Source organism: Orbicella franksi, chromosome 12, assembly GCF_964199315.1.
Source record: "Orbicella franksi chromosome 12, jaOrbFran1.1, whole genome shotgun sequence".
NCBI lineage: Eukaryota > Metazoa > Cnidaria > Anthozoa > Scleractinia > Merulinidae > Orbicella > Orbicella franksi.
In genome coordinates, this window is record NC_138156.1 from 20,987,507 (window position 1) to 21,013,761 (window position 26,255).

The 26,255-nt window shown below is 40.0% G+C and overlaps 5 protein-coding genes and 1 pseudogene across 10 annotated transcripts in view; all 6 read left to right on the plus strand.

Annotated features, from left to right (window-relative positions):
* The window catches only part of LOC145462727 (uncharacterized), a 179,673-nt gene extending 158,068 nt beyond the window's left edge, over positions 1 to 21,605 (plus strand). For 4 of the 5 annotated variants that reach the window (XM_081446318.1, XM_081446319.1, XM_081446321.1 and 1 more), the window contains 2 exons: positions 16,159 to 16,266; positions 17,019 to 21,605. In XM_081446318.1, the coding sequence (XP_081302444.1) occupies positions 16,159 to 16,266; positions 17,019 to 18,791 (1,881 nt within the window). In that variant the 3' untranslated portion in view covers positions 18,792 to 21,605. The remainder of the gene's footprint in view (positions 1 to 16,158; positions 16,267 to 17,018) is intronic. The other variant, XM_081446322.1, reaches the window with a different exon arrangement.
* On the plus strand, positions 2,831 to 3,777 carry LOC145462744 (octopamine receptor beta-1R-like). The gene has a single exon (XM_081446338.1). The coding sequence runs from the start codon at positions 2,844 to 2,846 to the stop codon at positions 3,762 to 3,764; it is 921 nt and encodes a 306-aa protein (XP_081302464.1). The 5' UTR covers positions 2,831 to 2,843; the 3' UTR covers positions 3,765 to 3,777.
* On the plus strand, positions 7,996 to 9,389 carry LOC145462746 (histamine H2 receptor-like). The gene has a single exon (XM_081446339.1). The coding sequence runs from the start codon at positions 8,016 to 8,018 to the stop codon at positions 8,934 to 8,936; it is 921 nt and encodes a 306-aa protein (XP_081302465.1). The 5' UTR covers positions 7,996 to 8,015; the 3' UTR covers positions 8,937 to 9,389.
* The window catches only part of LOC145462747 (melanocortin receptor 4-like), a 53,855-nt pseudogene continuing 37,769 nt past the window's right edge, over positions 10,170 to 26,255 (plus strand). Inside the window, exon 1 of the transcript XR_014041250.1 lies at positions 10,170 to 12,175. The product of XR_014041250.1 is annotated as a melanocortin receptor 4-like (transcript). The remainder of the gene's footprint in view (positions 12,176 to 26,255) is intronic.
* On the plus strand, positions 12,763 to 16,167 carry LOC145462740 (melanocyte-stimulating hormone receptor-like). The gene has a single exon (XM_081446334.1). The coding sequence runs from the start codon at positions 14,186 to 14,188 to the stop codon at positions 15,125 to 15,127; it is 942 nt and encodes a 313-aa protein (XP_081302460.1). The 5' UTR covers positions 12,763 to 14,185; the 3' UTR covers positions 15,128 to 16,167.
* On the plus strand, positions 23,729 to 25,262 carry LOC145462742 (octopamine receptor beta-1R-like). Its single transcript, XM_081446336.1, has one exon. The coding sequence runs from the start codon at positions 23,760 to 23,762 to the stop codon at positions 24,684 to 24,686; it is 927 nt and encodes a 308-aa protein (XP_081302462.1). The 5' UTR covers positions 23,729 to 23,759; the 3' UTR covers positions 24,687 to 25,262.

Below are 26,255 nucleotides of genomic sequence, written 5' to 3' on the forward strand. Positions count from 1 at the left end.
GATGCTTGAGAAAAAAATAATAACTACTTAATAACCGAGAGTGAGGTCGTTACGGGAAAATCTCAAACTGAGGCCTTGCCTTATTGGCCTCGCTATGGCTCGGTCAATACGGTAGGGCGAGGTTTGAGATTTTCCTGTAACGACCGAACGGTCGAGGTTATTAAGTTGGTTATTATATGGCTCATGAATCACAGAAAAGAAAAAAAAAAATTTATTCGAGCGGAAGTCGTCAATTTACATCCGGCGATGCGCGCGTTTACCGATTCATTCATCGTCTCAAACCCAGGGCAAAACTACACAGTCAGTGAACTTTACGTATTCCGTTAAAAACACATTCCTTTACAGGAAAAATGATTGTCACAGCCTCAAAAAGGTATTTTAGTATCGTGGTGCCACAACTTGATGGGGGAGTTTTTCCGACTTTTGTGGCGAAACGTCAACGCACATAGATAAGACAGACAGTGCTTCAAAATAGTCCAAACCAACGGTGCTTCGGTGAAAGAAAATACTAATGCTTCAGAATGTACTGCTCAGAATAACTCGATCTTCGCATTCGCTTTCGACAACATATCTTCGCCTTCTTCATTCTGGGATTTATGGATGAACTTTTCAAGCCTTGTGAACGTCTAAAACTTCCTGCAGTTATCAGAAACACTGCTACCGACAGAAACCGCTCGATTGTTTACATCTGATGATCCTGGAAGCTGATTTACACTTGCTTGTTTTAAAGCGAGGGAATCTATTTGATGAGAACTGTGGCGGAGTTCAATATTTCAGTAATTGTTGTGACTAAGATTATAACTTATAAGTTTCTTCGTGGTGTTCTGCTCAGGATGCATGACAGATCTGCCGATGGTGTTTTTCACTTAGCGATTTTAGCTTTACCTAAGGCTCGGTAAACTTTGATTGTTTTTCGCTAGTGCTCGCCAAGGTTCCGGCTGGTAAGTCAAAAACGACTTCCATATAAATTTTTGTTAAGGAAAAATCTCTAAACTTTTAGCTACTCGGATTAATTTTACTTTCTCTTACTGTTTTTAATCGGCTTTCATCGTTTCAATGCGATTGAATTTTCAGAGCCGGGCTCTTCCTAATTTGCATAATCCGTAATCGGCCCGTGGGCATTACGGCTGCGTAATGACCGCTCAGATCTCGCTCTTAGCCAATCAGAGCGCGCGTTATATCGGCCACAAGCCAAAGCATATAATAACATGGAATATTTCACGAGTCTCTTGTATTTTCTCGAAATACACACGAGCCTTTAGGTGAGTGTCTCTACTCAGAAAATACCAAGTGACAAGTGGGACATTCTGTGGTATACCACGAGAGAGCGTTGAATAACTATTTTATAACATGACATAGAAAATAAAGTGGCCAATACAATCAATGAGACATACGCGCGGCGCATGATGGAAAGGTTGGATGTAATATCGTCGAATATACAACGGCTTTCCTATATTCCGATTGGCTGCATTTTCTGTGGCATGGTATAAAAATTTAGATTTTTCCACGTGAAGTATTAGCAATGATACATTAGATTTTCCACTCATAAGATCATTTTTCTGTATCTTTTCTTTCACTCTTACATGACTTTTAGTTTACAATTCTTCTACAATTCAGTCTGGCGAAAAGAACCTTGTTTCCACAAGTCTGAAGAAAATGAAAACGTAAAAAATGAAGTTTGCCTTGTTGTTATTTAACAATTAGAGTACGAGCCCGGTCAGCTAGCCGAGTTACCTATCGCTCATGGGTAACGAGGGCGAGTATTCTCATTGCTTTAGTTGACACTCTAAAGGATTACAGCCCAAAACCTACAATTTTGTGTCTTTATAGGCCTGAAGTTACGAATAATATTCAGTTTCAAGAGCAGTGCGAGGGTGCTCGTTCTCTATCAGCGTATAGAATACAAATCCAGAGCCAATCACATTCGCGGATTTCCAATTTCCGCTTTACAGTATCACTGAATAATACTGAGAATAAGATCTGATGTTAAATGTAGATGCATGAGTCATAGACTGATTAACTCACTGCCAGTAATAATCTGAAAGAGCCACATAATAGACATTTCATAGAATACGTCAATATGGCTTGTACAGCAGAATGTTGGTCTCGTGTACTCAGTGTTCTTTTCTTGGAAATTTATTGCGCTTGCACACTGAGCCCACATCCCCGCCTAAAAACACCTCTGAAGCCCTAGAATTTGTTTATTAAACCCATTTGGACTCTGTTGAAATTGGAACCTAACTCGTCGAACCCTCATTTGTTCTGATGAGAATAAGATGACAGGTCCGTTAACATTTAAGTCAAAGGTTTGCAGGTGATCTCTCATTAACAAAACATCAGTGCATTTGCACACAGATATCGATTGAATTTTTACACTTGCCTGAGACGTAAAGAGCAAAACCAGGCAACATATCAACGATATACTAATTGCTAGATTTTTCAGGAGACATTTAATAAACAAAGCTCTAATTTACAGATGAAACGTGAGACAACTGTTGTAAGCGGAGACAAGCAATTTGAAACCTGAAATATCTTGTTTCTTATAACGACTTTATGAAAATTGAAATTAACTTTAACTGCTGGATGTGTTAAGAAGGGGCGTGCATGCTCCTTCATCGCCGATTTGAAACCGCGTTTGATTGAAAAATTTCCTGGAACGAAGCTTTCTAAACATTTTCCGGCGAATACTTCTTCAATGGAGTTATGATCAAGTCGAAAACATGTTCAGGAACATGATTAGAATTCGTTATTTTTAGCCTGCGTCGGACAATTCAGGAGTCAACAGGAATTATTTAACTCTAGAAAATTTAAAAGCACCGTTAGCATTGAAAACATACGAGTTCATGGGAAACACTCACGGCTTTCGCGAGGTGCTGCTCTACCAGCCCACGAGTACGGAATATGAAAACTTAAGATCATGGCACATTTCAAATTGTGTGCTCAACGCTTTCCTAATCATTACTGCTATCGTCTTTAACAGCATCACAATCCAAGCGATACGAAGAACTTCATTGCCACAACCTGTTAAAACATTGCTTCTGAGTCTTGGTGTTTCCGATCTTGGTGTTGGTTTACTTGGCGAACCTTTCTACGTTGGAATACTCGTCAAGTGGTTGCAACGAAACAACACGACTGGTGCTTTTTACACTGCGTTTCGCTTTACCTTGTATTTATTTTCTGCAGCTTCATTTTTGGGAGTCATGGCTCTAAGCGGTGACAGATTCTTGGCTGTGCACCTGCATCTCAGATACCAGGAACTTGTGACTCACAAGCGAGTTGTTGCTGTGGTAATCACATTATGGGTGTTCAGTGCATTTTTTTCGTTACTTTACTTGTGGGTCTCCACGAATATTTCTCACATAGTGTTTGCCGTTAGTGGAGTAGCTTGCCTCGTAGTCTCAGCGATGCTTTATTTCAAGATTTATTTTGCTGTACGGCGCCATAGAAATCAAATTCAAGCCCTACAGGTACAACAAGTAGCACAGATTGGCCAAATAGCAAATGCTGCTATGCTGAGAAAATCTGCAGTTGGTGTATTTTACGTTTATCTAGTGTTTTTGCTTTGTTATCTTCCGCAGATATCCAATTTTGTTGTCGTTGCAATCTGCGACTTAAGTGCCAGGGTAAAAGTTTTTTCCATGTCTTCAATCACCTTGTTATTTCTCAATTCATCTTTAAACCCTGTTATTTACTGCTGGAAGATGAGACACATTCGACGCGCTGTCTTGGACATGCTGCGAAATGTCATTCCAAATCACAGCTGAGTAAAGGCGTAACATGCGATTGTGGGTCTGTTAATTAATAATTTTCTTCCAAACTGGCTTGAAAAAGGCATGAACACAGATGTTATTAAACTTTGCAGTGCATTTTTCCGCATGTATTTTTTACAACTGCTATGATTCCCTGCATGCAGATCTCATAGAGGCAACTGGCCATTGTGTGTTCAACGCTTTCTAAGCCATCGCCGCCATCATCTTGAATGGCACCACAATCCAGGCGCTAAGAAAAACTTCCTCGTTACCAAAGCCTCTGAAAACATTGCTTCTGAATCTTGCTGTCCCTGATTTTGGTGTTGGTTTACTTGTCGAACCTTTCTACTTTGGGCTACCCGTCAAGTGGTTACAGCGAAAGAATTCAACTGATACTACCTACACCACATTTTCCTTGATTATGGGCCTGTTTCCTGCAGCGTCATTTTTAGCGAGTGATAGCGTAGCCAGAATGAGTTATAGCAGTTAGTTGGGGAAGAAACACTTCAATCGTTCGGTCAGCAGTCCTTCGATGGGTCGTAAACATTTTTTTTTTTAATTCATAACAGTTAGGTTAAAACCGCCGATTGATTGATTATTACCGCGGGCTTAAATGATTCGCACAGCGAGCTATAGCGAACGACTACGGATTCAAATGGATGTTGTTTTCTGCTGGAAATCACTCAATTTGCTCACGAAATGATTGTTTTACTGGATTCATGGATGTTTTGGATGCTGGATGGGTTTTTCTCTCTCACTTTCCACTGAGGTCAGGAGATCGCTTTGCGCGTACTCGAGCAGGTAAAAGTTATCTGACAAAGCGCATAGTTTGTTCTAAAACCTTAGTGATTCGCCATTTTGGTCAGTTTGAGGCCTGCTCTCGTATAAGTAATTTATATCCCCTGATTCTGTTTAATGAAGGAACGAGGTTGTTCTAAGGACAGAAACATCGATGTCAGAATAGTCCTCGGCTCGATAGGGTAATTCTAAACTCTAAAGGATAGGTGACTTAAAGTACAGTAAAAAGGGGTTTTGTCTCATTTGATAGAAATTTTAAAAAGTTGATTATAGTCATTTGCCAGTAAAGTACATAACGCAATCAGTTTTTTTGTGGCAACTCATTACAGTCGCAACGATCAAAACAGCTCAGGTGTTCGACCTATTAAAATAAGCTAAAAGATTGTTTGTAAATTAATGATTGTTGTAAAATTTATGCTGTGTCACGCAACATACAAGCTCCTTAAAATCTTTTTGACCACCCTTGTAATATGTATAACATGAAACATGACCGTTTCACATAACACGAAAAAAAGCCTTTTTAACTTGGTATTAGCGGAGGTCCAGCGCGCGAAGTGAACCAGCGGAGCACCATGGGTTAAGATTTTGGTAAACAATCAAGAGAAGAAATTAGGCTATGACGTAATCCTACGAGCGAGCGAGCGTCCGTCCGTCCGTCTGCGTACAGACTCTGGAAAAGGGAGGAGGGAGTCACGCGATTCATTAGGTGATAAACAAAAAGAATCAAACGTGTTTCGTGTGTTTAGAGAATTTTTTTTTTTCATTAACTTTATTTCCACACTAACAGACCAAAACAAAAAAAAAACACTACTTACAATGAAAAATACTTACGATACAATGCTACAGTACAGCATTTATCTACTACTTACTTGGTTATAGTTACAGTACTTACATTCCAGAAAACTTTTTCCCCTCCCCCTATTGTATGCATATGATATTGTTTAAGCACGATTTAAGCACGACTGTCAAGTTGCTTCTGCGAGATATCTGCTATTGGAGTTGTAAAGTCTTCCTAATTTGAAACCATGCTGTGAGACATTTTATAAATTTCATTGTTTTAATTTCACTAATCTCTAAACAATAACACCTGAGTTGCATGCTTTGACGAAGTTGCTGTAAGTTGCATATTGTAAACAAATAGCTATATGTTTCTGTCTAAAAATTATAAAACTGTATTTGTTAATACTGCCAGGTGAGTTTTGAAGTTTTCTGTGTTAGTAGGAACAGCCGCTTCATAGACTGCTAAAATTACTTGTTTTGTTTTGGTTGGAAACCAAGAAAGATCAACAAACCATTTTATGCTTTGAAAGCGTACAGGTTTTGATATCTGACGCGTCCATACTGTGTTTACAAAGTATGGAGATTTCCTCGTTTTGTTAGTTCAATTTTTTCGGTTTGGTGAAATCTTTGGGTGAATTTCTTTAAAGGTCTGGTGAAACTACGGTCGATAAATTGCAAAGGCATCGGCAGAAATAATATCCAAATGCGCTTTAGCGGAATATCGGAAGCTTAACTTGAACACCGCATGTCTTTGAAATTTTGGACGTCTTTCTGCTTCTAAATCCAGTCTATTTCCTGGCTTTATGTTGAACTATAATCCGTTCTTAAACCAAATTTCTTAACATTTCTTTCATTCCATCATCTCTCGTTGCGAATTTTGTGCTTTAAAGGCGAACAGGATTTGCTATTTGACACTCGCGCGTTGATTTGCATCTATCTGTGTTTATAGAGATTCCCTCGTTTTATTAGTCCAGGTTATTCAGTTTTATTTGCTTTTAAGGTGGGTCTGTACCCCAAGTACATTTTTTTAAAAAAAATTGTCAAAAGTTGCGCCTTATTCTACTCATCAAAATTGTAAAAAAAATTCACCGTGCCGTTTTTGAATTATAAGCAGTTAAAGCTATAATTAAGGGTATTTTTAGCAGGTCATACTGTTGCTATGGTAACCTGTTGTGTCACGAAAATGATAACGACGTGTTGACCAATGATATGTTACAATGACTGCAGCATCAATTGATAAAGAGTGGTTATAATGACCCATCAAAATCTAAGTCTTGGAAAGTGCTGGGAACTGTTTTGAACCACCTTAAATTCTTGGTACTTTTTAAGAGGCCTCATAGCTACACTCTGCAAATTGTATAGATCGATAAATCCCACTTCGAAATCAAGCGTGTTGTAGCTTTGTTCATAAAACAAAACTAAACGGTGGTTCCGTCCTTTGATAGTCATGAAGAGAAAATGTAAATTGTGTGCTGCACATCATGTTAACTTAGTATGCAAAGCTTTTTAATTCATCTTTGAACCCTGCATGTTATACAACGCTAGAAGATGAGACACAGTCGGCACGCTATAATGTACTTATCACACTGCGAAATATGTCTCCAAATTAGAACTGGATGAGGAGAGTGAATGCGTGGGTTCAGTTGTTCCAAGTGCAGTTAACGCTATCCGATGGATAAGTGTTGCCAAAACAAACTACGCTATCCATCCTTTGAACAACTGGGGCCAGATGATTAATTGACATGTTTTCTTTGATTCGATTAACTTTTTAACAGAGTTGCTTGACTGTAGTTGTTAAATTGTTATTGTCTTCGTTACATTTTTCATATCTTAATAACGTCTATTAAACCCAGCAGTAGCATATAATAGTCAGTTTTCTTTGATCTTAGGGAGATTCAGAATTCTGAAGCTGAATTTGAATATTTTGCTGCAAGCGCCTTTATAGCAGACTAAAGAACGTTTTCATTGGTGTACAGTGAAGGACTGACTATTGTAAGCAGGTGATATGAGTAGATTCATTCACGTTCCCTTTCCTTTATCGAGCAAACAAACAAAATGGCAATTCGTCAGTTCCACTATTTTGGGGGCTAAGTTTGAAATATCGACCTGCAGAGGATTTAAGACAATTTGTTGCAGATCAGACTGTCTTCGCATGTAACGAAACCTTCTGATTTTGTGAATAAAGTACCGCTACAAAGATGTTCATTGTCATTTTTATGGATCATGTTATTTATTAATTCATCTGCTTTCACCTGTTATTTAATGCTGGAAGGTAAGACACATTCGGCACGCCGTTATGCCTTGTTATGGGCATGGTCAGAAGTTATAGCAAGAAGAGGCGGCAGGTCAATGGCATATGTATCCTGCTACTTAGATGTGTCGGGAAAAATTGATTTAACTGAGCTTTTATTTCAGCCGGCTGAACTGTAAGACATCTGTTTTAGACAAAGAGAGGGAATTTGCAACTTCCTAAAATAAATATTTTGTCTCATGATAACGGCTTTATGAAAATTTCCGTAAAGTATTAAGTGAACGGGTGTTAAGTGCAAAATTTGGAACGAAATTTTCCTGTGACTGCTTATTCAATGGAGTTAGCGTCAAGTCATAGACGCGTATGAGAACATTTGTCATTTTTAAACTGCGTCAGATAATCCAGGAGCTCACAAAGATTACATAACATACAAGGTTATGAAAAATCCAGTTTGTGAGGAGTTGCTGCTGTATCAGCCCACGAGTACGAAAGATGAAAACCTAAGATCATGGTACACTGGTTATAGTGTCTTTAACGTTTTCCTTACCATTGTCGTCATCATCTTCAACAGCGTCACAATCCAGGCGCTGAGAAAAACTTCATCACTGCCACAACCTCTTAAAACATTACTTGTGAGTCTTGCTGTCTCTGATCTTGGTGTTGGTTTACTTGTCGAACCTTTCTACATTGGCCTACTCGTCAAGTGGTTACAGCGAGGCAACTCAACTGATGCTACATACACCACGTTCTTCGTGATCATAAGCTTTTTTTGTGCGGCGTCATTTTTCGGAGTCATAGCTCTAAGCTGGGACAGATTCTTAGCTGTGCATCTCCATCTCAGATACCAGGAACTTGTGACTCACAAGCGTGTTGTTGCTGTGGTAATCTCAATGTGGGTGTACAGTGCATTGGGTTCGTTATTTTACTTATGGGTCTCCACGGTTATTTTCAACAATATGGTTGCCATTTCTGGAGTAATTTGCCTCGTAGTCTCAGGGGTGCTTTACTACAAGATTTATATCGCCGTACGGCGCCATAGAAATCAAATTCAAGCCCTGCAAGTACAGCAAGTAGCACAGAATGGCCAAATAGCGAACGCTGCTAGGCTGAGGAAATCTGCAGTCGGCACATTTTACGTGTATCTTGTGTTTTTGCTCTGTAATTTCCCGCAGTTCTGTGGTTTTGTTGTCGTTACAATGTCCGACTTAAGCACCGGTGCAAAAGTTTTTTTCCTTTTTTCAACGACCTTGGTATTTCTCAATTCAGCATTAAACCCTGTTATTTACTGCTGGAAAATGAGACACATTCGACGGGCTGTCTTGGACATTCTGCGAATTATATTTCCAAGTCACGACTAAGGAAAGCTTCAGTGAATAGCGTTAGAAAAGCTGGGCTAGCTGACCATTAAGACAAGCCATTTAATTCTTGGTACTTTTTAAAAGGCCTGATAGCTGCATTCTGTGAATAGAATAGATAGATAAGCCCACTACGCGGTCAAGCGTGTTGTGGCTTTGCTCATATTACAGAACTAAACTGTAGTTCTGTCCTTTCATATTTATCTAGGGACAATCAGTATATTGTTCGTTGCATATCAGATTAAGTTAGTAGGTAAACCTTTTAAATTCATCTTTGAACTCTGTTATACAACGCTGGAAGATAAAATACATTCGGCACGCTATCATGGGCATACTGCGAAATATGTCTTCAAATTAGAACTGGATGAGAAGAGCGAATGTGTGGGTTAATTCAGAAGTTCAAAGTGCGTATAACACTATCTGATGGATAAGTGTTGTCAAAACAAACTTCGCTATCTACCCCGGCCTTTGAACAACTGTTTGATTCGATAACTTTTTAACAGAGTTACTTGACTGTATTTGTTGAAGTGTTATTGTCTTGGTTATATTATTCTTATTTTAACGCCTATTAAACCCAGCAGTGCCATATAATAGTCGGTCTCTGCAATCGTAGGGAGGATTCTGAAGCGCAAGTTGAATATTTTGCAGCAAGCACCTTATCAGTATGTTTTTTGCATGACCCCATTAGCTACTGAGCTCTAATTTTAATCGTGCTTAGATAAAGGTTGTCTGTCTTCCTTAGCAGATTGTTTAATTAAAGAACGTTTCCATTGGTGCACAGTAAAGGACTGAGTATTGTAAGCAGGTGGTACGCGTAACGACCTTCGTTTATGTCCGCTGGTGAAATTCAGTACCTCTGAAACATATCATTGACATTTCGGGAACCGGTCCAAGGAGCACTCAGTTCACCGAATTACGTAATAGATGAAACAATCGTGACTTTAAAATTTAGCTTAACTGCCATTTTAGAACTGACCACAAAAGAAAACCTGGTGTTCTTCCGTTTTGTCTCGCCGACATTTTAATTTATTGAACGTCTAGCTAGGAAAGTGTTTGAAAATGCATTGCATATATAGATGCGCTTAACTTTGTTATGTGCTTTTGCGAATAATCAGTCCGTAACCGCAGACAAGACTATTTGCTTAGTTGACAGTAGGAACCTGTCCCATCTTATTCTAATTCACCAAAGAAAAGAATTAAAGAGTCCAGTTTGCAGGTGCAAAAATGCATTTGCACACACAAGTCGATTGAATTTTACGCCTGCGCCTGAGATGAAAAGAGCAAAATCGGGCAGCGAGTTAACGATATCCCGCTCCTTAGATGTGTCAGGCAAAATTTGTTAAATTGAACTTTTTTTTCAGATGACTGTGCGACATCTGTTTTAGACAAAGAGAGAGAATTTGAAACTTCCCAAAATGAATATTTTGTCTTATAATGACTTACAATGAATTTTGATGAACTTTAATAAGGTTTTAGGTAAACGGCTTCTGAGTTCTCTTGTTCACCTTAAAGTGCGTCAGATAATCCGTGAACTTACAGAGATTATTTAATACAAGAAAAGCACCGTAGGAACTGACGATATAAAGGATTATGAAAAATCCAGTTTGTGAGGAATTGGTGATATTCCAGCCCGCGAGTAGGGAGAATAAAAACTTGCGTTCGTGGTACATTGTTAACTGTGCCTTGAACGCTTTCCTAACTGTTAGCGCCATCATGATGAACGGTGTCACAATCCAGGCGCTACGAAAAACTTCATCGTTACCAAAGCCTCTGAAAGCCTTGCTTCTGAATCTTGCTGTCTCCGATCTTGGTGTTGGTTTACTTGTCGAACCTTTCTACTTTGGACTACTGGTCAAGTGGTTTCAGGACGACAACTCAACTGATGCTACATGCACCACGTTTCTCTCTACATTATATCTATTTTCCACAGCTTCTTTTTCGGGATTGATGGCTCTAACGGGGACAGATTCTTTGCTGTGCACCTCCATCTCAGATACCAGGAACTTGCGACTCACAAGCGAGTTGTTGCTGTGGTCATTTTAGTATGGGTGTTCAGTACATTTCCTTCGTTATTTTACTTGTGGGTCCCCACGAATATTTCTTACATAGTGTTTGCCATTTTTGGAGTAGTTTACCTTGTATTCTCAGCGATGTTTTATATCAAGCTTTATTTGGCCGTGCGGCGCCACAGAAATCAAGTTCAAGCCCTAAAAGTGGCACCGAACGACCAGCTAGCAAATGCTGCTAGGTTGAGAAAATCTGCAGTCGGTGTATTTTACGTCTATCTAGTGTTTCTGCTTTGTTATCTTCCGAAGATCTGTAGTTTTGCTGTCGTTGTAATCTCTGGCTTAATAAGTCCCGGTGTAATAGTTTTCTTCAGTTTTTCAACGACCTTGTTATTTTTCAATTCGTCGTTAAACCAATTATTATTTACTGCTGGAAAATGAGACACATTCGACGCGCTGTCTTGGACGTTGTGAGAAATATATTTCCAAGTCACAACTAAGGAAAGCTTTAGTGAATAGCGGTGGAAAAGCCAGGGGTAGTCAGTTAATTCTTGGCACTTTTCGAAAGGCCTGAGAGCAATTTTTATGGTATAGCAGTATAGATAGATAAGACCACTACGCAATCAAGCGCGTTATGGCTTTGTTTACAAAACAGAGCTAAACCACTCTGTCCTTTAACATTTATCAAAGGAAAATGAAAATATGGGCGTATGTGAATGAACAAGAAGTTTTTGTGCTTTCAAAGTTTGTGCGTTGCCGATCAGATTAGCTTCGCATGTAAACCTTTTAAATTCATCTTTGACCCTGTTATTTAACACTGGAAGATGAGCTACATTCGTCACTGCACGCTATAATGAACATATCTTACAAAAAAAATTATCTGTAATTTAGAACTGCATGGATAAGGAGAGTGAATGCATGAGACCAGGGTCCTGTTATTCAAAGTGCGGATAACGCTATTCGCCCTTTGAACAACTGGGGCCAGATGAATAACTTACACGTTTTGTTTGATTCCATAACTTTTTGACAGAGTTCCTTGATTTATTATATTTCTCTTCTTTCAACGCCTGGTAAACCAAACTCTGCCGTATACAGAATATTAGTCTCCGCAATCTTAGTTAGGATTATGAAGCGGAAGTTGAATATTTTGCTGCAAGCGCCTCAGCAAGACTTTTGGAAGAAAACGTTTTTATTGGTGCAAATGAAAAGACCAGCTGTACTGACTGTTGAAAGAAAGTGATCTGCATTACGTTCCCTTTGCTTTATTGTGCAACGAACGTAAAGTCAATTTGTTCCAGTTTTTTTTTTTGGAGGTTAGCTTGGCATTATCGATTTAAAACTGACAATTTTGACGTGTTGCGTTCAACCATCTTAGTAGATGTCTGTAATGATGAAAGTCAATAGCCGTAAGAGAGATCATAAATTTGTCGAACTAGTTTAAGGAGAACTTGGTCCGACCAGTTACGTAATATGGACTGTTAAGACGAAACAATCGTGAATCTATTCAGCCAAGACACTATTTTTTGCAATATGACATGAAAGAAAACCTGGTATTGTTCTGTTTTGTCTTGCCAACATTTAATGACTAGGAAAGTGCTTGAAGAATGCATCTATTTTATTTATATCGTATCTTTTGCGTTTAAGTAGCATTGTTTTGTATAGCTTTTACGTTTTTATAATATTTTCCACAGGGCCGTTCTGAAAACCACTTTATGTGAGATCGCCCCCTTGTATAAATATTATTATTATGATGATCATTATCATTATCATTATCATTATCATTATCATTATTATTACTATTACTATTATTATTATTATTATTATTATACAAGTATTTAACTTGTGTGATTTTACTGACAATCAGTTTGTTAACTATTCGTGTATGACGTCATATGAACATAAAGGAAGAAAAAGTGGATTATTCCGACACCACGTCAGATTATTTGTCCCATGATGACTTTGATGGCGTTAAAGTAAATGAATGGAGCTAGAATGCAGACAATAAAGCCTGATGTCACACACATAACTTCTTGCAGAAATTTTATTAGCATCGAACATACGGCTAGTGCTGTTTTTTGTTGTTGTTGTTGTTGGTTTTTTTAGGCTAGTTTTGCCGTTAACATGGAGAAAGGAAGAATTTTTTTTTAACTACATGTGTTAATATCGCAAACACGTGCGAAGCGACTCGTACGATTGTTTGGCGACCTTGAGCTAGAATTGTCGTTTGGAATCTCGAGATTATAAGAAAAACTACTTTCTCGTTTACTTCCGTTATCTTCTAAATTGTTTTTTCCAAAATTCGTTAAATTCGTTCTAGAATCTCCGCCATTTCGAAGCGAAATTTACTTGATCGCGCTAAAATCGTTATGTAGACCATATTGGAGAGTCTTAGCTCACCTTACCGAAAAATTAACGGGACACCACCGTGCGTGCCTAGTTTCGTCAAATCGGGATCGATTCGTGTACTGCAGATAGATACTACTGATGTTTTCCAAAATATATTCTTAAAAATAAAAAAAAGGGAGTTACATTTTTATTAAAAAAGAGGGTAGCAAATGCTGAGAAGCTAAGAAAATCTGCAGTCGGTATGTATACTTAGTGTTTTTCCTTTGTTATTGACGGACGTTTTGTAGTTTTGCTGTGGTAGCATTCGATTAAGCCCCGGCTTAAACGTTTCTGACATTTCTTCAGCAACCCCGATGTTACTGAACTCATCTTTGAACCCTGCAATTTACTGCTGGAAGATGAGACACGTTAGAACCGGACACACTGCGAAATATATTAATTTGGGGTGCCCTGCTACTGATTTTCTGTTTGAGAATATATATTTTTTGATATCCTAATATTCGTATTCTAATTTACAAAAGAATATAATTAAGAGTCAACGATTTGCTGCTTCTTAGATGTGTCAGGCAAAATAGATCAAAAACGGTAATCTTTTAAGATGAAATATACGACATCTGGCTTAAACAAAGACAGGGAATTTGAAACTTCCCAAGATAAATACTTTGTCTTATAATCATGGCTTTATGAAAATGTCGACGGACGTACTTTACTGAGGTATTAAGGAAACGGCTTTTGAGTGCAAAATTTGGACGAGATTTACTTATTGAATAGAGTTATGGGCAAGTCATAGAAACATTCGAGAACATAGTTTCATTTTGAGCGTGCGTGAGATAATCCAGGAGTTCACGAAAAGTGTGTAACCTGAGAGAAGCACCGTAAGGATTGAAAACATTCAAGCTCATGGAAAACCCAATTTGTGAGGAATTGCTGGTCTACCAGCTCACGAGAATGGAAGATGAAAACTTATATTTGTGGTACATTGTTAACTGTGTCTTCAACGCTTTCCTAATTATTAGCGCCATCATCTTCAACAGCGTCACAATCCAGGCGCTAAGAAAAACTTCATCGTTGCCACAACCTCTTAAAACATTGCTTCTAAATCTTGCTGTCTCTGATCTTGGCGTTGGTTTACTTGTCGAACCTTTCTACTTTGGGCTACTCGTCAAGTGGTTACAGCGAGACAATTCAACTGATGCTACATGCACCTCGTTTCTCGTTATCTCGTGCTTATTTACTGCAGCTTCGTTTTTGGGAGTTATGGTTTTAAGCACTGACAGATTCCTTGCTGTGCACCTCCATCTGAGATACCAGGAACTTATGACTCACAAGTGGGCTGTTGCTGTGGTAATCTCAATATGGGTGTTCAGTGCATTTGTTTCACTGGTTTTCGTCTACGCAAATATTTCTAACGTGGTGATTAGCGTTATTGGGGTAGTTTGCCTACTAATCACAGCTGCGCTTTATTTTAAGATTTATAAAGCTGTACGGCGCCACAGAAATCAAATTCAAGCCCTGCAAGTACAACAAGTAGCACAGAATGGCCAAACAGCGAACGCTGCTAGGCTCAGAAAATCTGCAGTCGGTGTATTTTACGTCTATCTGGTGTTTTGGCTTTGTTATGTTCCGCAGTTCTGTAATTTTGCTGTCTTTGTAATCTCCAGCATCACTACCGGTGTAAAAGTTTTTGCAATAACTTCAACGACCTTGTTATTTCTTAATTCAACTTTAAACCCTGTTATTTACTGCTGGAAGATGAGACACATTCGACGCGCTGTTTTGGACATACTGCAACATGCCTATCCTAGTCTAAGGAAAGCTTCAGTGAATAATTCGAGAAGTTAGAGGTAGCTATCAAATTTCTGGAGCTTTTTGAAAGGACTGTGGCTGCTTTTGTAGATAAATATGCACACTACGTGATCAAACGTGTTGTTGCTTTCTTTACAAGACAGAGCTAAACTTTAAGTCAGATCCTTGATATTTCGCAAAGGAGAATGTTAACATGGGCGTATATGGATGAAGAAAAACTTTTCTCATTTTCATATAGCTTGTGCGTTGCAGATCAGAGTGGCTTAGCATGTAAACCTTCTGATTTTGTGAATGAAATACAGTTCAATTTATCCTTGAGCCTGTTATTGAGTGTCGTGATTCTACGGAGTCGCTGAATTGACCACAGTTGTTTCGTATGCCGCATATGCTAAGAGGGATAAACAACTGTGATCAATCTTATGTCAGCTCATAATGTGATTTACCACGTCTTCTCACAAAGGTCTGACACATATCGCTTTAAACTCTTAAACGTTGAGGCAGCATAAGTGGCACTGGAGTTTTGCGTTTGACGCAATATATCAAACACGAAAGACCGTGTTTGGACACATTTCTAAACACTTAGAGGAGAGTTGAATTGAAAATAAGACGCGTAGTGGAGTATTTTTGACGAACTTTGAGGTATTTAGAAATGTGGTCAAACACGGTCTTTCGTGTTTGACATATCTTCTCAATCGAAACTGAAGCCAACCAAAAATGAAAGAAATAAAATCGTAAAAACCTATGCTAATTAAGATCAGTTATCCAAACACCGTCCCGATCATGATTTTCTTTGTTTAAACTTGACGAATTATTAATGATTTTGAGAAAGTGCTGTGAAGGGGCTGACACTCTTGTACATGTCCCCAGGCTCCACGGTGCTGTCTGCTGGCGCAGACTCAGTTCCACTTCTTTCCTGTTCTCTTATCACTGTTTACCAGAACTGAGGAAATATCGAGACTGGTCAGAAAAAAAATCGATATTATTGATGCTGACCAAAAGGATAGGCCGTTTTTGGGAAGAATGGCAAGCTGACTAACTCTAACTGTCCACCTGTTTGTTCTCTTTAGGATGGCAAGTTTCCCATTTGTTATGCTGCCATGCACGGTCACCTAACAGTAGTAAGGTATTTACTGCAACAGGAACTCAACACCGAGCTGTTGTTAGCTGACCGGAAGGTAATATTGCATTGTTAAACGTTCTTGTTGTTTAATATAAACAGTTTCTTATTTTCTCTGGTGTGATCGCCAAGGCGCCATCTTGAAGATCTTGACATATTACTGTAGTTTTGCGTTCTCCCCAGATGACTCATAAACCTGACTGGCCCAACCTAACTCATGACCTATAGCTTGGACACCCAGGGGCAATAATTGAGGGTGATACCTTAGTATTGACAGGGCTGTTTGGTACTGGCCCGGTAAGACTCGATCCCCGGGGACTCCTGTCTTTGTCTTCTACCTTTCTGCGCCGTGTTTCGTCTGACCGTCTCGCGTCATTCTGTTCGACCTTAGTATCGTTTTTTATTATGTGGCCAGCTCCGTGAGCACGCAAAAGGAACCGAATCCTGAGCTGTGATTGGCTACACGAGCGGGCAAGATGGCGCTATCCTGCTTGCTCGGGATTACCTGCTGTGTCCCGCAAGAAAATGGTGTTTTTTTTCCCCTTATAATAAATCCTTCGTTAACCAAGTTTGTTCGGTCAAGGTGGCTGGATATTAATTGGCCTCGTTCTGTTTATTTTTTTTTTGCCAGTTTATGGACCTCAACTCCTTTCCAGTTCATAAACACGCAAAAAAAAACTGAGAACTTGGCCAATATCTAACCATCTTGACCTCACTCTTGGTCAATAACCCATATGCGTAGGATTGCGTTGGCGGAACTTGCAGTAGTATGATAGGTATTGACTTTAATATCATTGTATTTTCTTGTAGTTTTTGTTTGATCTGATGGTTTGCTCAAACTTGGATGAAAACGAGTCTGTCATCGACTTCATTCTCCAATGCCCCGCACCAATCTACGCCGCGGCCAAGCTCTCGAAACACTACCGGAACGAGTCGACGCGGGAAAAAGAGCGCGGCCGCGACCTGCTGGCGGCGGGAAACGTTTGTGAGAACATTGCGTCCGAGCTGCTTTCCCTCGCATGCGCAGATAGCGCAGAGAAACTGCTGACCGCCGTTGACGACCGGGACGTACCATTTCTGGATTACCTGATCGAGTGCGAGCAGAAAACCTGCGTATCACACCCTTTGGTTCAGGTTTATCTCGGGGATGTTTGGCGCGGAGACTTTCAGTGGGATGACTGGAAGTACTTTCTGTTGTTTACGCTGTGCCTGATATGTCCGCCGCTATGGGCTTTCCTTTGTCTACCGTGGAACGATAGGCATCATAAGATACCGATTATTAAATTCATCTGCCATCTGATCTCTCATTTCTACCTTATTGTATTGTTTAGCTTCACTGTCGTGGTACCGTGGGAGGATTTGACTGGTGCAACGTTACTTCCCAGGTGGTACGAGTGGCTTTTATTAATCTGGCTATCAGGACTATTATTATCGCAGCTCACGGACCCCCACGACCGCGCGGGACTGGGTTGGATCCCGATCATTGTGTTATTTTTAAGCCTGATCGGCATTTTGCTACATTTAGCGGCGTTTGGTTTCCAAGACCAGCACAGAATCGACGTGATATACTCTCGGAACCAGTTTTTCGCGATATCCATGATGCTTTGCTTTGCGCAGTTGTTGGATTTTCTCTCTTTTCATCATTTGTTCGGTCCATGGGGGGTGATCATCCGGGACCTCATGTACGACCTGGTGCGGTTCCTCGTAATTCTATCAATCTTCATGGTTGGCTTCACCGCTCACCTGGCAGCAGTCTACCGACCTATGTCGACCTATCAACCTAGTGAAGGCGGGAATGGGTTGCAAAGCACGGCTGTGGACTTCTTTCGTTGCTTCGAACTGTTATTTTTTAGTTTATTCGGATTAACAGAGGTCGACAAGCTAAAAGATGGCGCCAAAGACAACTCCACGTTTATGCTAGCCAAAGCTACGTTCGGGATCTATAATGTGATAACAATCATCGTTCTTATTAATCTGCTCATCGCTATGATGAGCGACACTTACCAGCGAATTCAGATGCAGTCAGACATTGAGTGGAAATTCGGCCGCGCCAAGTTGATCCGAAACATGAAGCGTTCGACCACCACCCCCTCCCCCCTTAATCTTGTCACCAAACTATTCTCTTACTTGCGCTTGCTGTACAAGACGAAACTCAAATGCTGCCGGGCGGACATTATTGATATTCTACGCACAGATGAACAGCTTCCGGAAAGCACCTCGATGAACCCGTTATATGAAACGTCCAACACGTGGCTTCCCAACGGAGGTCTTCGTCATCGAAATAGCACTCAGAGAAATGCTCGAATCGAGGAGGTTATTGATTGGAAGACCCTGGTGAAAAAGTTTTTAACTCTTCGAGGTAATAGCAGTGAGGTCGCGACGCATGGCCAAGCCAATCGCGACAAACTTTTGTCGCCACGTGAGTCGCACGTGAACATGAGAGGAAGAACCGAGTCCGCAATGGGACCCGGCCGACCTGGCACTTCAATGGGTTCCGCTATGTCTCTCCATCGTGTGGTGGCCGCGACGGTAAGGAAGATTGACATTGTGTCAAACATAAAGGATATGAATGACGCGGTTTGATCCAGTTCTACAAAGTGAATTTCTGTTGGAGTTAAAACTATTTACGTCTAAAGATGTTGTCCTGTGTCGCTCGGCCGGAAAACTGGCGACGGCAACAAAAGAGAGAACGTCACGAAACAAACGTTTTAACGAAGCGTGTAGTGATTTTGCACGTGCGTTACACATTTTCGTACTCTTGAATCGTTTTTAATTTAGTCGTCTTCAGCTAACTTGAACCACGATGGCTAACAGGTCATTTCTGAATTGCCTTTGCTTTTGGATCTGTGTGAAAACAAGTTTTGATGCGAAACCATTCAGGTGAAAATTTGTTTCACCTGTGTGTTCATTTTCGTGAAGAAAAAAAAATCATGTACATATGAAAAGTTTTGCACGAGGAATGTTTTCAGACAGGAAGAAAAGGCAACTCAGAAATGCTCTATTACGGCATAATTGATAAAGTAAGTGCTATCTTTCCATATTCAGCTCGAGCTAGTTCTTGAGCGCATAGACACTACTTAGATAATTGCGAATTTACTGGGCGTTGTCTTTGTTGTCGCCTGTCCTCTTTGCGTAAGCCGACCAGAGTGTTTCCATCAGAATAGAAACCGTAAATGTTGCGGTAAAAATAGCATACTAAACTAAGAGATATAACAGGGTCAGAGGGTTAATCCCTTTGGAAAACATCTCTCAAGTTATCCCTCCGGAGGGTTTAGAAATATCTAATCCAGTGACGAAGGCTTTGACCCCGTGGACGGCCCAAGCGACTTTACACCTATTGTCATCCTGTACAAAAACATCCAGGCAACGTGTGTAATAGCATTATCGGTGGAAGAACTGGGTGTCATACCTAAAAAAAACCTTAGAGGGATAATCATGGGTATAAGGCCTGTAGGGGATTAACTCTTTTACTCTTCATCCTCTCTTGACTAAACCAATCAGAACTGAAAGCGAAAATTCACGTAATCCAAGTCACTATCGGTTATGGTCTTGAGCCTGATTGGCCGAAAAAACACCATGTGCAATCTGATTGAACATGCAGTGACTGTCTTTAAAATGTGCGGGCTCAGGTTCTTCAGCTGTATGAAGTCTGCCAAAGTGAACCAAATAGAAATGCACGTTATTACTTGTTTTGAGTTTTTAGCCAGTAAACAGGAAAATTATACAAAATATTTGGAATAAATTGTAGATTTTAAAGACTTGTTTTCGATAGATTTATTTTGATATTCGTTAAACTACTATTTATTGTTAAAGGGACAAATAGTTAAAGAGACAAACGATAGAAACATTTCTTAACGTACGTTATTTAATTCATTCGTAGAAATTAAGGTCTTTAGTTGCCCCTAGGTGTTCTCTTCCTCTCGCAGGCGAGCGCAAGGTCAGTACGCGTCAAATCGGTTTGACTGGAAGGGAACGCCTGAACACTAGGCAGGTACAGTTCAGTAATCATCTCATGCTCTCGCAAAACCTAAACGTAGAACCGTAGGACGTTAAGAAGCGTGTGCAGCATTTTTTGAAAGGAATTGTTGACCGAGATAGAGAGGACATAAAACCATTGTACACCGGTGCCTTTTTGCGTGTTGACTTCCTAGAACTGAGAACCTAGGGCGCTTTCCATTCAACTGAAAATGTCGAAAATGTAGAAATGGAGACAAATGGTGGGAAATTTCCTGGGAGAGTTTCCACAAAAACCGGAAATTGTTGAATTTCCGAAAAGTGGACAATTCCACCGAAAGTTCCGGAAATTTCGGGTAGAAAGTCAAATGGAACGGAAATTCACGGTAAAAAAACCGAAAATTGTGTACTTTTGTCGTCTTTTCCTTTAAATTCCGGAAAATGCTGTTCCATTCGCCACTTGGAATTTCTGGGAATTCAAACTGGGATTTTTCTTCGAATGGAAAACGCCCCAAATGTCGTAGAAAAACAAAATTCACGAGTCATTTTGCGGTTCTCAGTTAGCATGTCTTAGTTCAGTCTAGTTAATACTCTTGTTTACACGGGACTGGTTCTCGGCGTGTCCAAACCGGAAAGGACCAGAATGTTTGTTTAAACGGTCCGATACCGATCCAGTTGTGAATAACTGTGAGTAAATCAGCTGTTAATCATGCACTGAAGATGCTGAAACAGATGTATTTGAGACCTTACCGTTTGAAAACAACCAACATTTCGCAGCCGGTCCTAAAAGGCGTCGGCCTAACCAGTTTGAGACCGGGAAGGTTCCAAAACTGAACCTGCCGTTTAACAGGTGCAAAAAATGGACTGAATAGGAAGTACAAATAGCAGGTCCCTTGTGCTCGAAAAGAATGTAAGGAGACATACAGAACGGGTCCCCGTGTAATAAACCTGATAGGTCGACGCCGTGATATCGCTAAATTTGACAGTAAAGTTTGACATTAGCTAAAAGTGTTCATTGTGAATTAAATAGACTGAACTTGACTATATCAACTGTCCTTGTTTTGTATATATCTATCTATTTTTTGTTTGTTTGTTTGTTTGTTTTGCGTCAGGCAAGAGAGGATGAAGAGAAAAAAAGTTAACCCACATACTCCACTTATTTTTAGACATTGTACCCAGTTCTTTCGCGAAAGTTACCGCGCGCGTTGCGTGGATGTTTTCGTGGAGGTTGAAAACACGCGTAAAGCCGCTTGGACTGTCCACGTGAGTAAAATTCGTGTCACAGGATTGGTTATTTCTAGATCCTTCTGGGATGTTCGAAACCGGGGAAGATCTAAAAATAAACTGAGAGGGATTACAGTGAGAATAAATCTTCTGAAGATGATTAACTCTCTCGCTTCATCTATTTAACCGTACGACGCCACAGAATTCAAATTCATGCCCTCCAAGCACATGGCCAAATAGCAAATGTTGCCAGGCTACGAAAATCTGCAGTCGGAACGTTTTACATATACTTAGTTTTTTTTTAAAAAGATATTTGCCGAACTTGCAATCTCTGAATTTAGTACTGGTGTTAATGTTTTTGTCATTTTGTCAATGACTCTGATGTTAATTACCGAATTCATCTTTGAATCCTGTTGTTTACTGTTGGAAGATGAGACACATAAGACTCACATATATTCAAATGAAATGAGGAGGTTACTTATTAACGGCAAATCGCGCCGCGCCAGCCTTTTTGCGTTAGTCATTGTTGTTTTTATTATTTTTATTTTCGTTTCATTGTTATTATTTTTGTTATTGTTCTTTTCAATGACCACATTTATTGTATCCTTTTCTCTTTTACCAAGTGCGTCTGTAATGTGAAGCCGGGTCGCCTGCTGCAATACGGTTTGTAATACCGAGAATATTACCTGGCGGTGCGAAAATATGAATTTTAATTTATTTTCCAGTGGTAAAATATCGTTTTTAAATTCATATCTTCAAGCCACCATGTAAGCGTCAGGCCGGCGTAAGAAGACCGAATGGTCGTCTGGGTATTCACTGCAATTTTTCGCACTGCTTGTCGGTGCAGAGGCAATCTACAAATTTGTACTTTTGCATTTGAAATAATAGCAAGGAAACAATGGATTTTCTTTCGCTTTTATATGATTTTTAGTTCAAAATTCCTCGAAAATTCAGTGTGGCAAATAGAACCTGTTTTCCACAAGTCTGAAGGGAATAAAAACGTTCCAAACGACTTTTGCCATGTTGTTATTTAACATATTTAAACTACGAACCCGAGTCTTCTATGAGTCTATGAGCGAATAGCCAACGAGGCCTTGGTGACCAGGCAATTTTGTGTATTTTTAAAATTAGGAACAATATTCAATTTGAAGAGCGGCGCGCGGGTAATCGTTGTCTGTCAGCAATTAGTGTAAAGCTATTAGCGTTCTATCACGGATGTCGTTCTCCGATTGGCTACGCTACTACCTCTCTAATCTGTTCTACATAGTGAGTAGCCAGCAACCTGTGCTTACAAACTGGCAGCCGTTTCTTTGCGTTTTTTAAGTGTCTGTGAAGAAGATTTAGATAAATTTGTGAAAAACTACTAGACTTATACTAAAACAATAAGATTATTCGCTCTCGATTTCTACGCTTGAAAGTTGACTTGGGCTCTGCCCTCTCAACTATCGCGTGAAATCTCGAGCGCATAATCTAATTGTTGAATAGCAAACGATTGCAGAACCAATCAGATTCGCGGATTTCCAATTTCTAATAAATGAAGATGTATCATGAATTAACGCAACAGTTGCGCTATAAAAGGGCCACATAAAAAACCATCTCATTCAACACGTTTTTATGGCATATATAGGAGATTGTTGATCTCATCGATTCAGTGTTCTTGCCTCATAAATTTACAGCGCCTGCGTACTGAGCCCACGTCTCCGCCTGCAAATACCTGTGAAACTCTAGAATTTGTTTATTAAACCCATTTGGACTCAGTTGATATTGGAACCTAACTCGTTGTACTCTCATTTGCTTTGATGAGAATAAAATGACGCGTCTGTTGACATTTGTGACAAAGGTTGGCAGGTGATCATTCATTAGCAAAACAACAGTGCATTAATTTGTACACAGATATCGATTGAAGTTACACTAACCCAAGACGTAAAGAGCCGAAACCAGGCAACATATCAACAATATGATAATTGCTAGAGTTTTCAGGAAACATTTATTAAACCAAGCTTTAATTTACAGGTAAAATGTGACACATCAGTTGTTAGTGGAGACACGAAATTTGAAACTTGAAATATCTTGCTTTGTAAAGACGACTTTATGAAAATCGTGATTAATTTTAACTGAGTGATGTGCTAAGTAGAGACCTTATGTTCCTTCATCGACAGTTTGAAACGGATTTTGAGTAAGCCATTTCTAGGAACGAGGATTTCTAAACATTTTCCAGCGAATTCTTCTTCGATGGATTATGACCAAGTTGTAGAAGTGTATCGGAACATGTTTGAGTCAAATTTCTTATTTTCAACATGCGTCAGATAATTTAGAAGCGAGGATTCATTTAACTCTACAAAAGCACCGCAAGCATTGAAAACGTACGAGTTCATGGGAAATAGTACTTGTGGCTTTCGCGAGGTGCTACTCTACCAGCCCGCTAGTACGGAATATGAAAACTTTAAATCGTGGTACATCGCAAATTGTGTGTTCAACGCTTTCCTAACCATTACCGCCATTCTCTCTAACGGCATCACAATCCAAGCGCTACGAAGAACTTCCTCACTGCCACTACCCCTTAAAACATTGCTTCTGAGTCTTGCTGTCTCTGATTTCGGTGTTGGTTTACTTGGCGGGCCTTTTTACATTGAGACACTCGTCAAGTGGTTGCAACGAGACAACACGACTGGTGCTTTTTACACCGCGTTCCGCTTCACCCTGTATCTATTTTCTGCCGCTTCATTTTTGGGAGTCATGGTGCTAAGCGGTGACAGATTCTTGGCTGTGCACCTGCATCTCAGATACCAGGAACTTGTGACTCACAAGCGAGTTGTTGTTGTGGTAATCACAATATGGGTGGTCAGTGCATTTCTTTCGTTACTTTACTTGTGGGTCCCCAAGAATATTTCTTACATAGTGTTTGCCATTTTTGGAGTAGTTTGCCTCATAATCTCAGCGATGCTGTATTTCCAGATTTATTTTGCCGTAAGGCGCCATAGAAATCAAATTCAAGCTCTGCAAGTGCAACAAGTAGCTCAAAATGGCCAAATAGAAAATACTGCTAGGCTGAGAAAATCTGCAGTTGGTACATTTTATGTGTATCTTGTGTTTTTGCTTTGTTATGTTCCGCAGATCTGTAGTTTTGCTGTCGTTGCAATCTGTAACTTAAGTGCCGGTGTGAAAGTTTTTTCGATGTTTTCAATCACCTTGTTATTTCTGAATTCGTCGTTAAACCCTGTTATTTACTGCTGGAAGATGAGACACGTTCGACGCGCTGTCATGGACATGCTGCGAAATGTCCTTCCAAGCCACAGCTGAGTAAAGAAGTCATATTTGAGTTTGAGTCTGTTGCCCGTTTTCACTGGGCAATATTTTTCTTCGAAACTGGCTTTAAAAGCATGATCATGAACGCAGATGTTGTTAAACTTTGCCGTGCATGCTTCCGAGAGGTTGAGGATGGTAATGTATTTCTTAATCCTAAATTTATATTAACAATAGTTATTTGCTCAGACGCGCTACCTGCTAATAACATTAGCCTGCGTAACGGGTGGGACTCGCAAGCGAGAGATTTTTGGTGGCGGACTCCGCGACTTTATTTCTCGTAGGCTTTGCCCGCGTGGAATTTTGCGCTTCGCGCCTTCCGCGCCGCCAAAAACGGAAGCACTCGGACGCGAAATTCCGCCACCTACGCAGGCTAGAATAAGATTTGTTCTTAAATGTCTAGAGGTAGTAATATATTGTTCGTGGCTAGTCTTAAGTAGCGCTTTCGTTTCGTCCCGGCCAAGGTGCTATTTAGAGACCTTTTTGCTCGGCAAACTCGTTGGGCATCGCACCCAAAGTCCCGTTCGCTAACAAAATGAAGACAGCAATCTCGCCTTATATCGCATAATGATTCCTGACCGCACAGATTCACGAGTGAAAATTGACAATGAAGTTGGCAGTTACTTGTGATAATGCGTTGTTCGTGGCTAGTCGTACGCAACACTTTCGTTTCGTCCCGACCAAGGGACACTTCAGAGACCTTTGGGCGCGATGCCCAGCGAGCTTGCCAAGCAGAAGGGTCTCTGAAGGCTCCCTTGGCCGGGACGAAACGAAAGCACTTCGTAAGACTAGCCACGAACAATGTATTATCACAAGGATCTGTCAACTTTATCGACAAATGTAGATGTATCATGAATTAGCTCTCTAGTAATGTTCTAAAAGAACCACATTATTAACATTGTTTGAGAGCCGCATGATAAACATTGCATTAAACATGTTGCATCGCTGTGATAGGAGAATGTTGGTTTTGCTGTCTTAGAAATTTATAGCGCTTGCGAAACTGCCGGAGCCCAGAAACTTCTGTGAACTCAAGGATTTGAATAAAAAAAAGCCATTTCTAACTCGTTGTATTTTAATTTACAAAATAACATTGTTAAAAGTCCATCAACATTCATGCCAACGGTTAGCAGGTGATTTTCTTCTGCAAAAATGCATTTAAGATAATTTTCAAATCAAGATGTGTGAGGCAAAATTTGTTAAACCAAGTTAATTTTCAATTGGGCTTACCGTTGTCTGTACTCTTATCGACAACGATATGCGTCATCACAGTGGTCAAAATGTTGTGGACTCACGAGGCGCAGCCAATACCACAATCATCTTAGGCGGCATCACAATCCAGGTACTAAGAACGACGTCATCATTTCCCAAGCCTGTATAAACTTGTTAGCTCTCTCTGATCTTGGTGATGCTTTACTTGTCGAACCTTTCTACTTTGGGCTACTGGTCAAGTGGTTAAGCGAGATAATTCTCCTGATGCTACGTGCACCACGTTTTACTTGATCATGGGCCTGTTTTCTGCAGCGTGTGCTTTTTTGTTTTTTATTTTTTTAGCCCATGGGCCAGGAC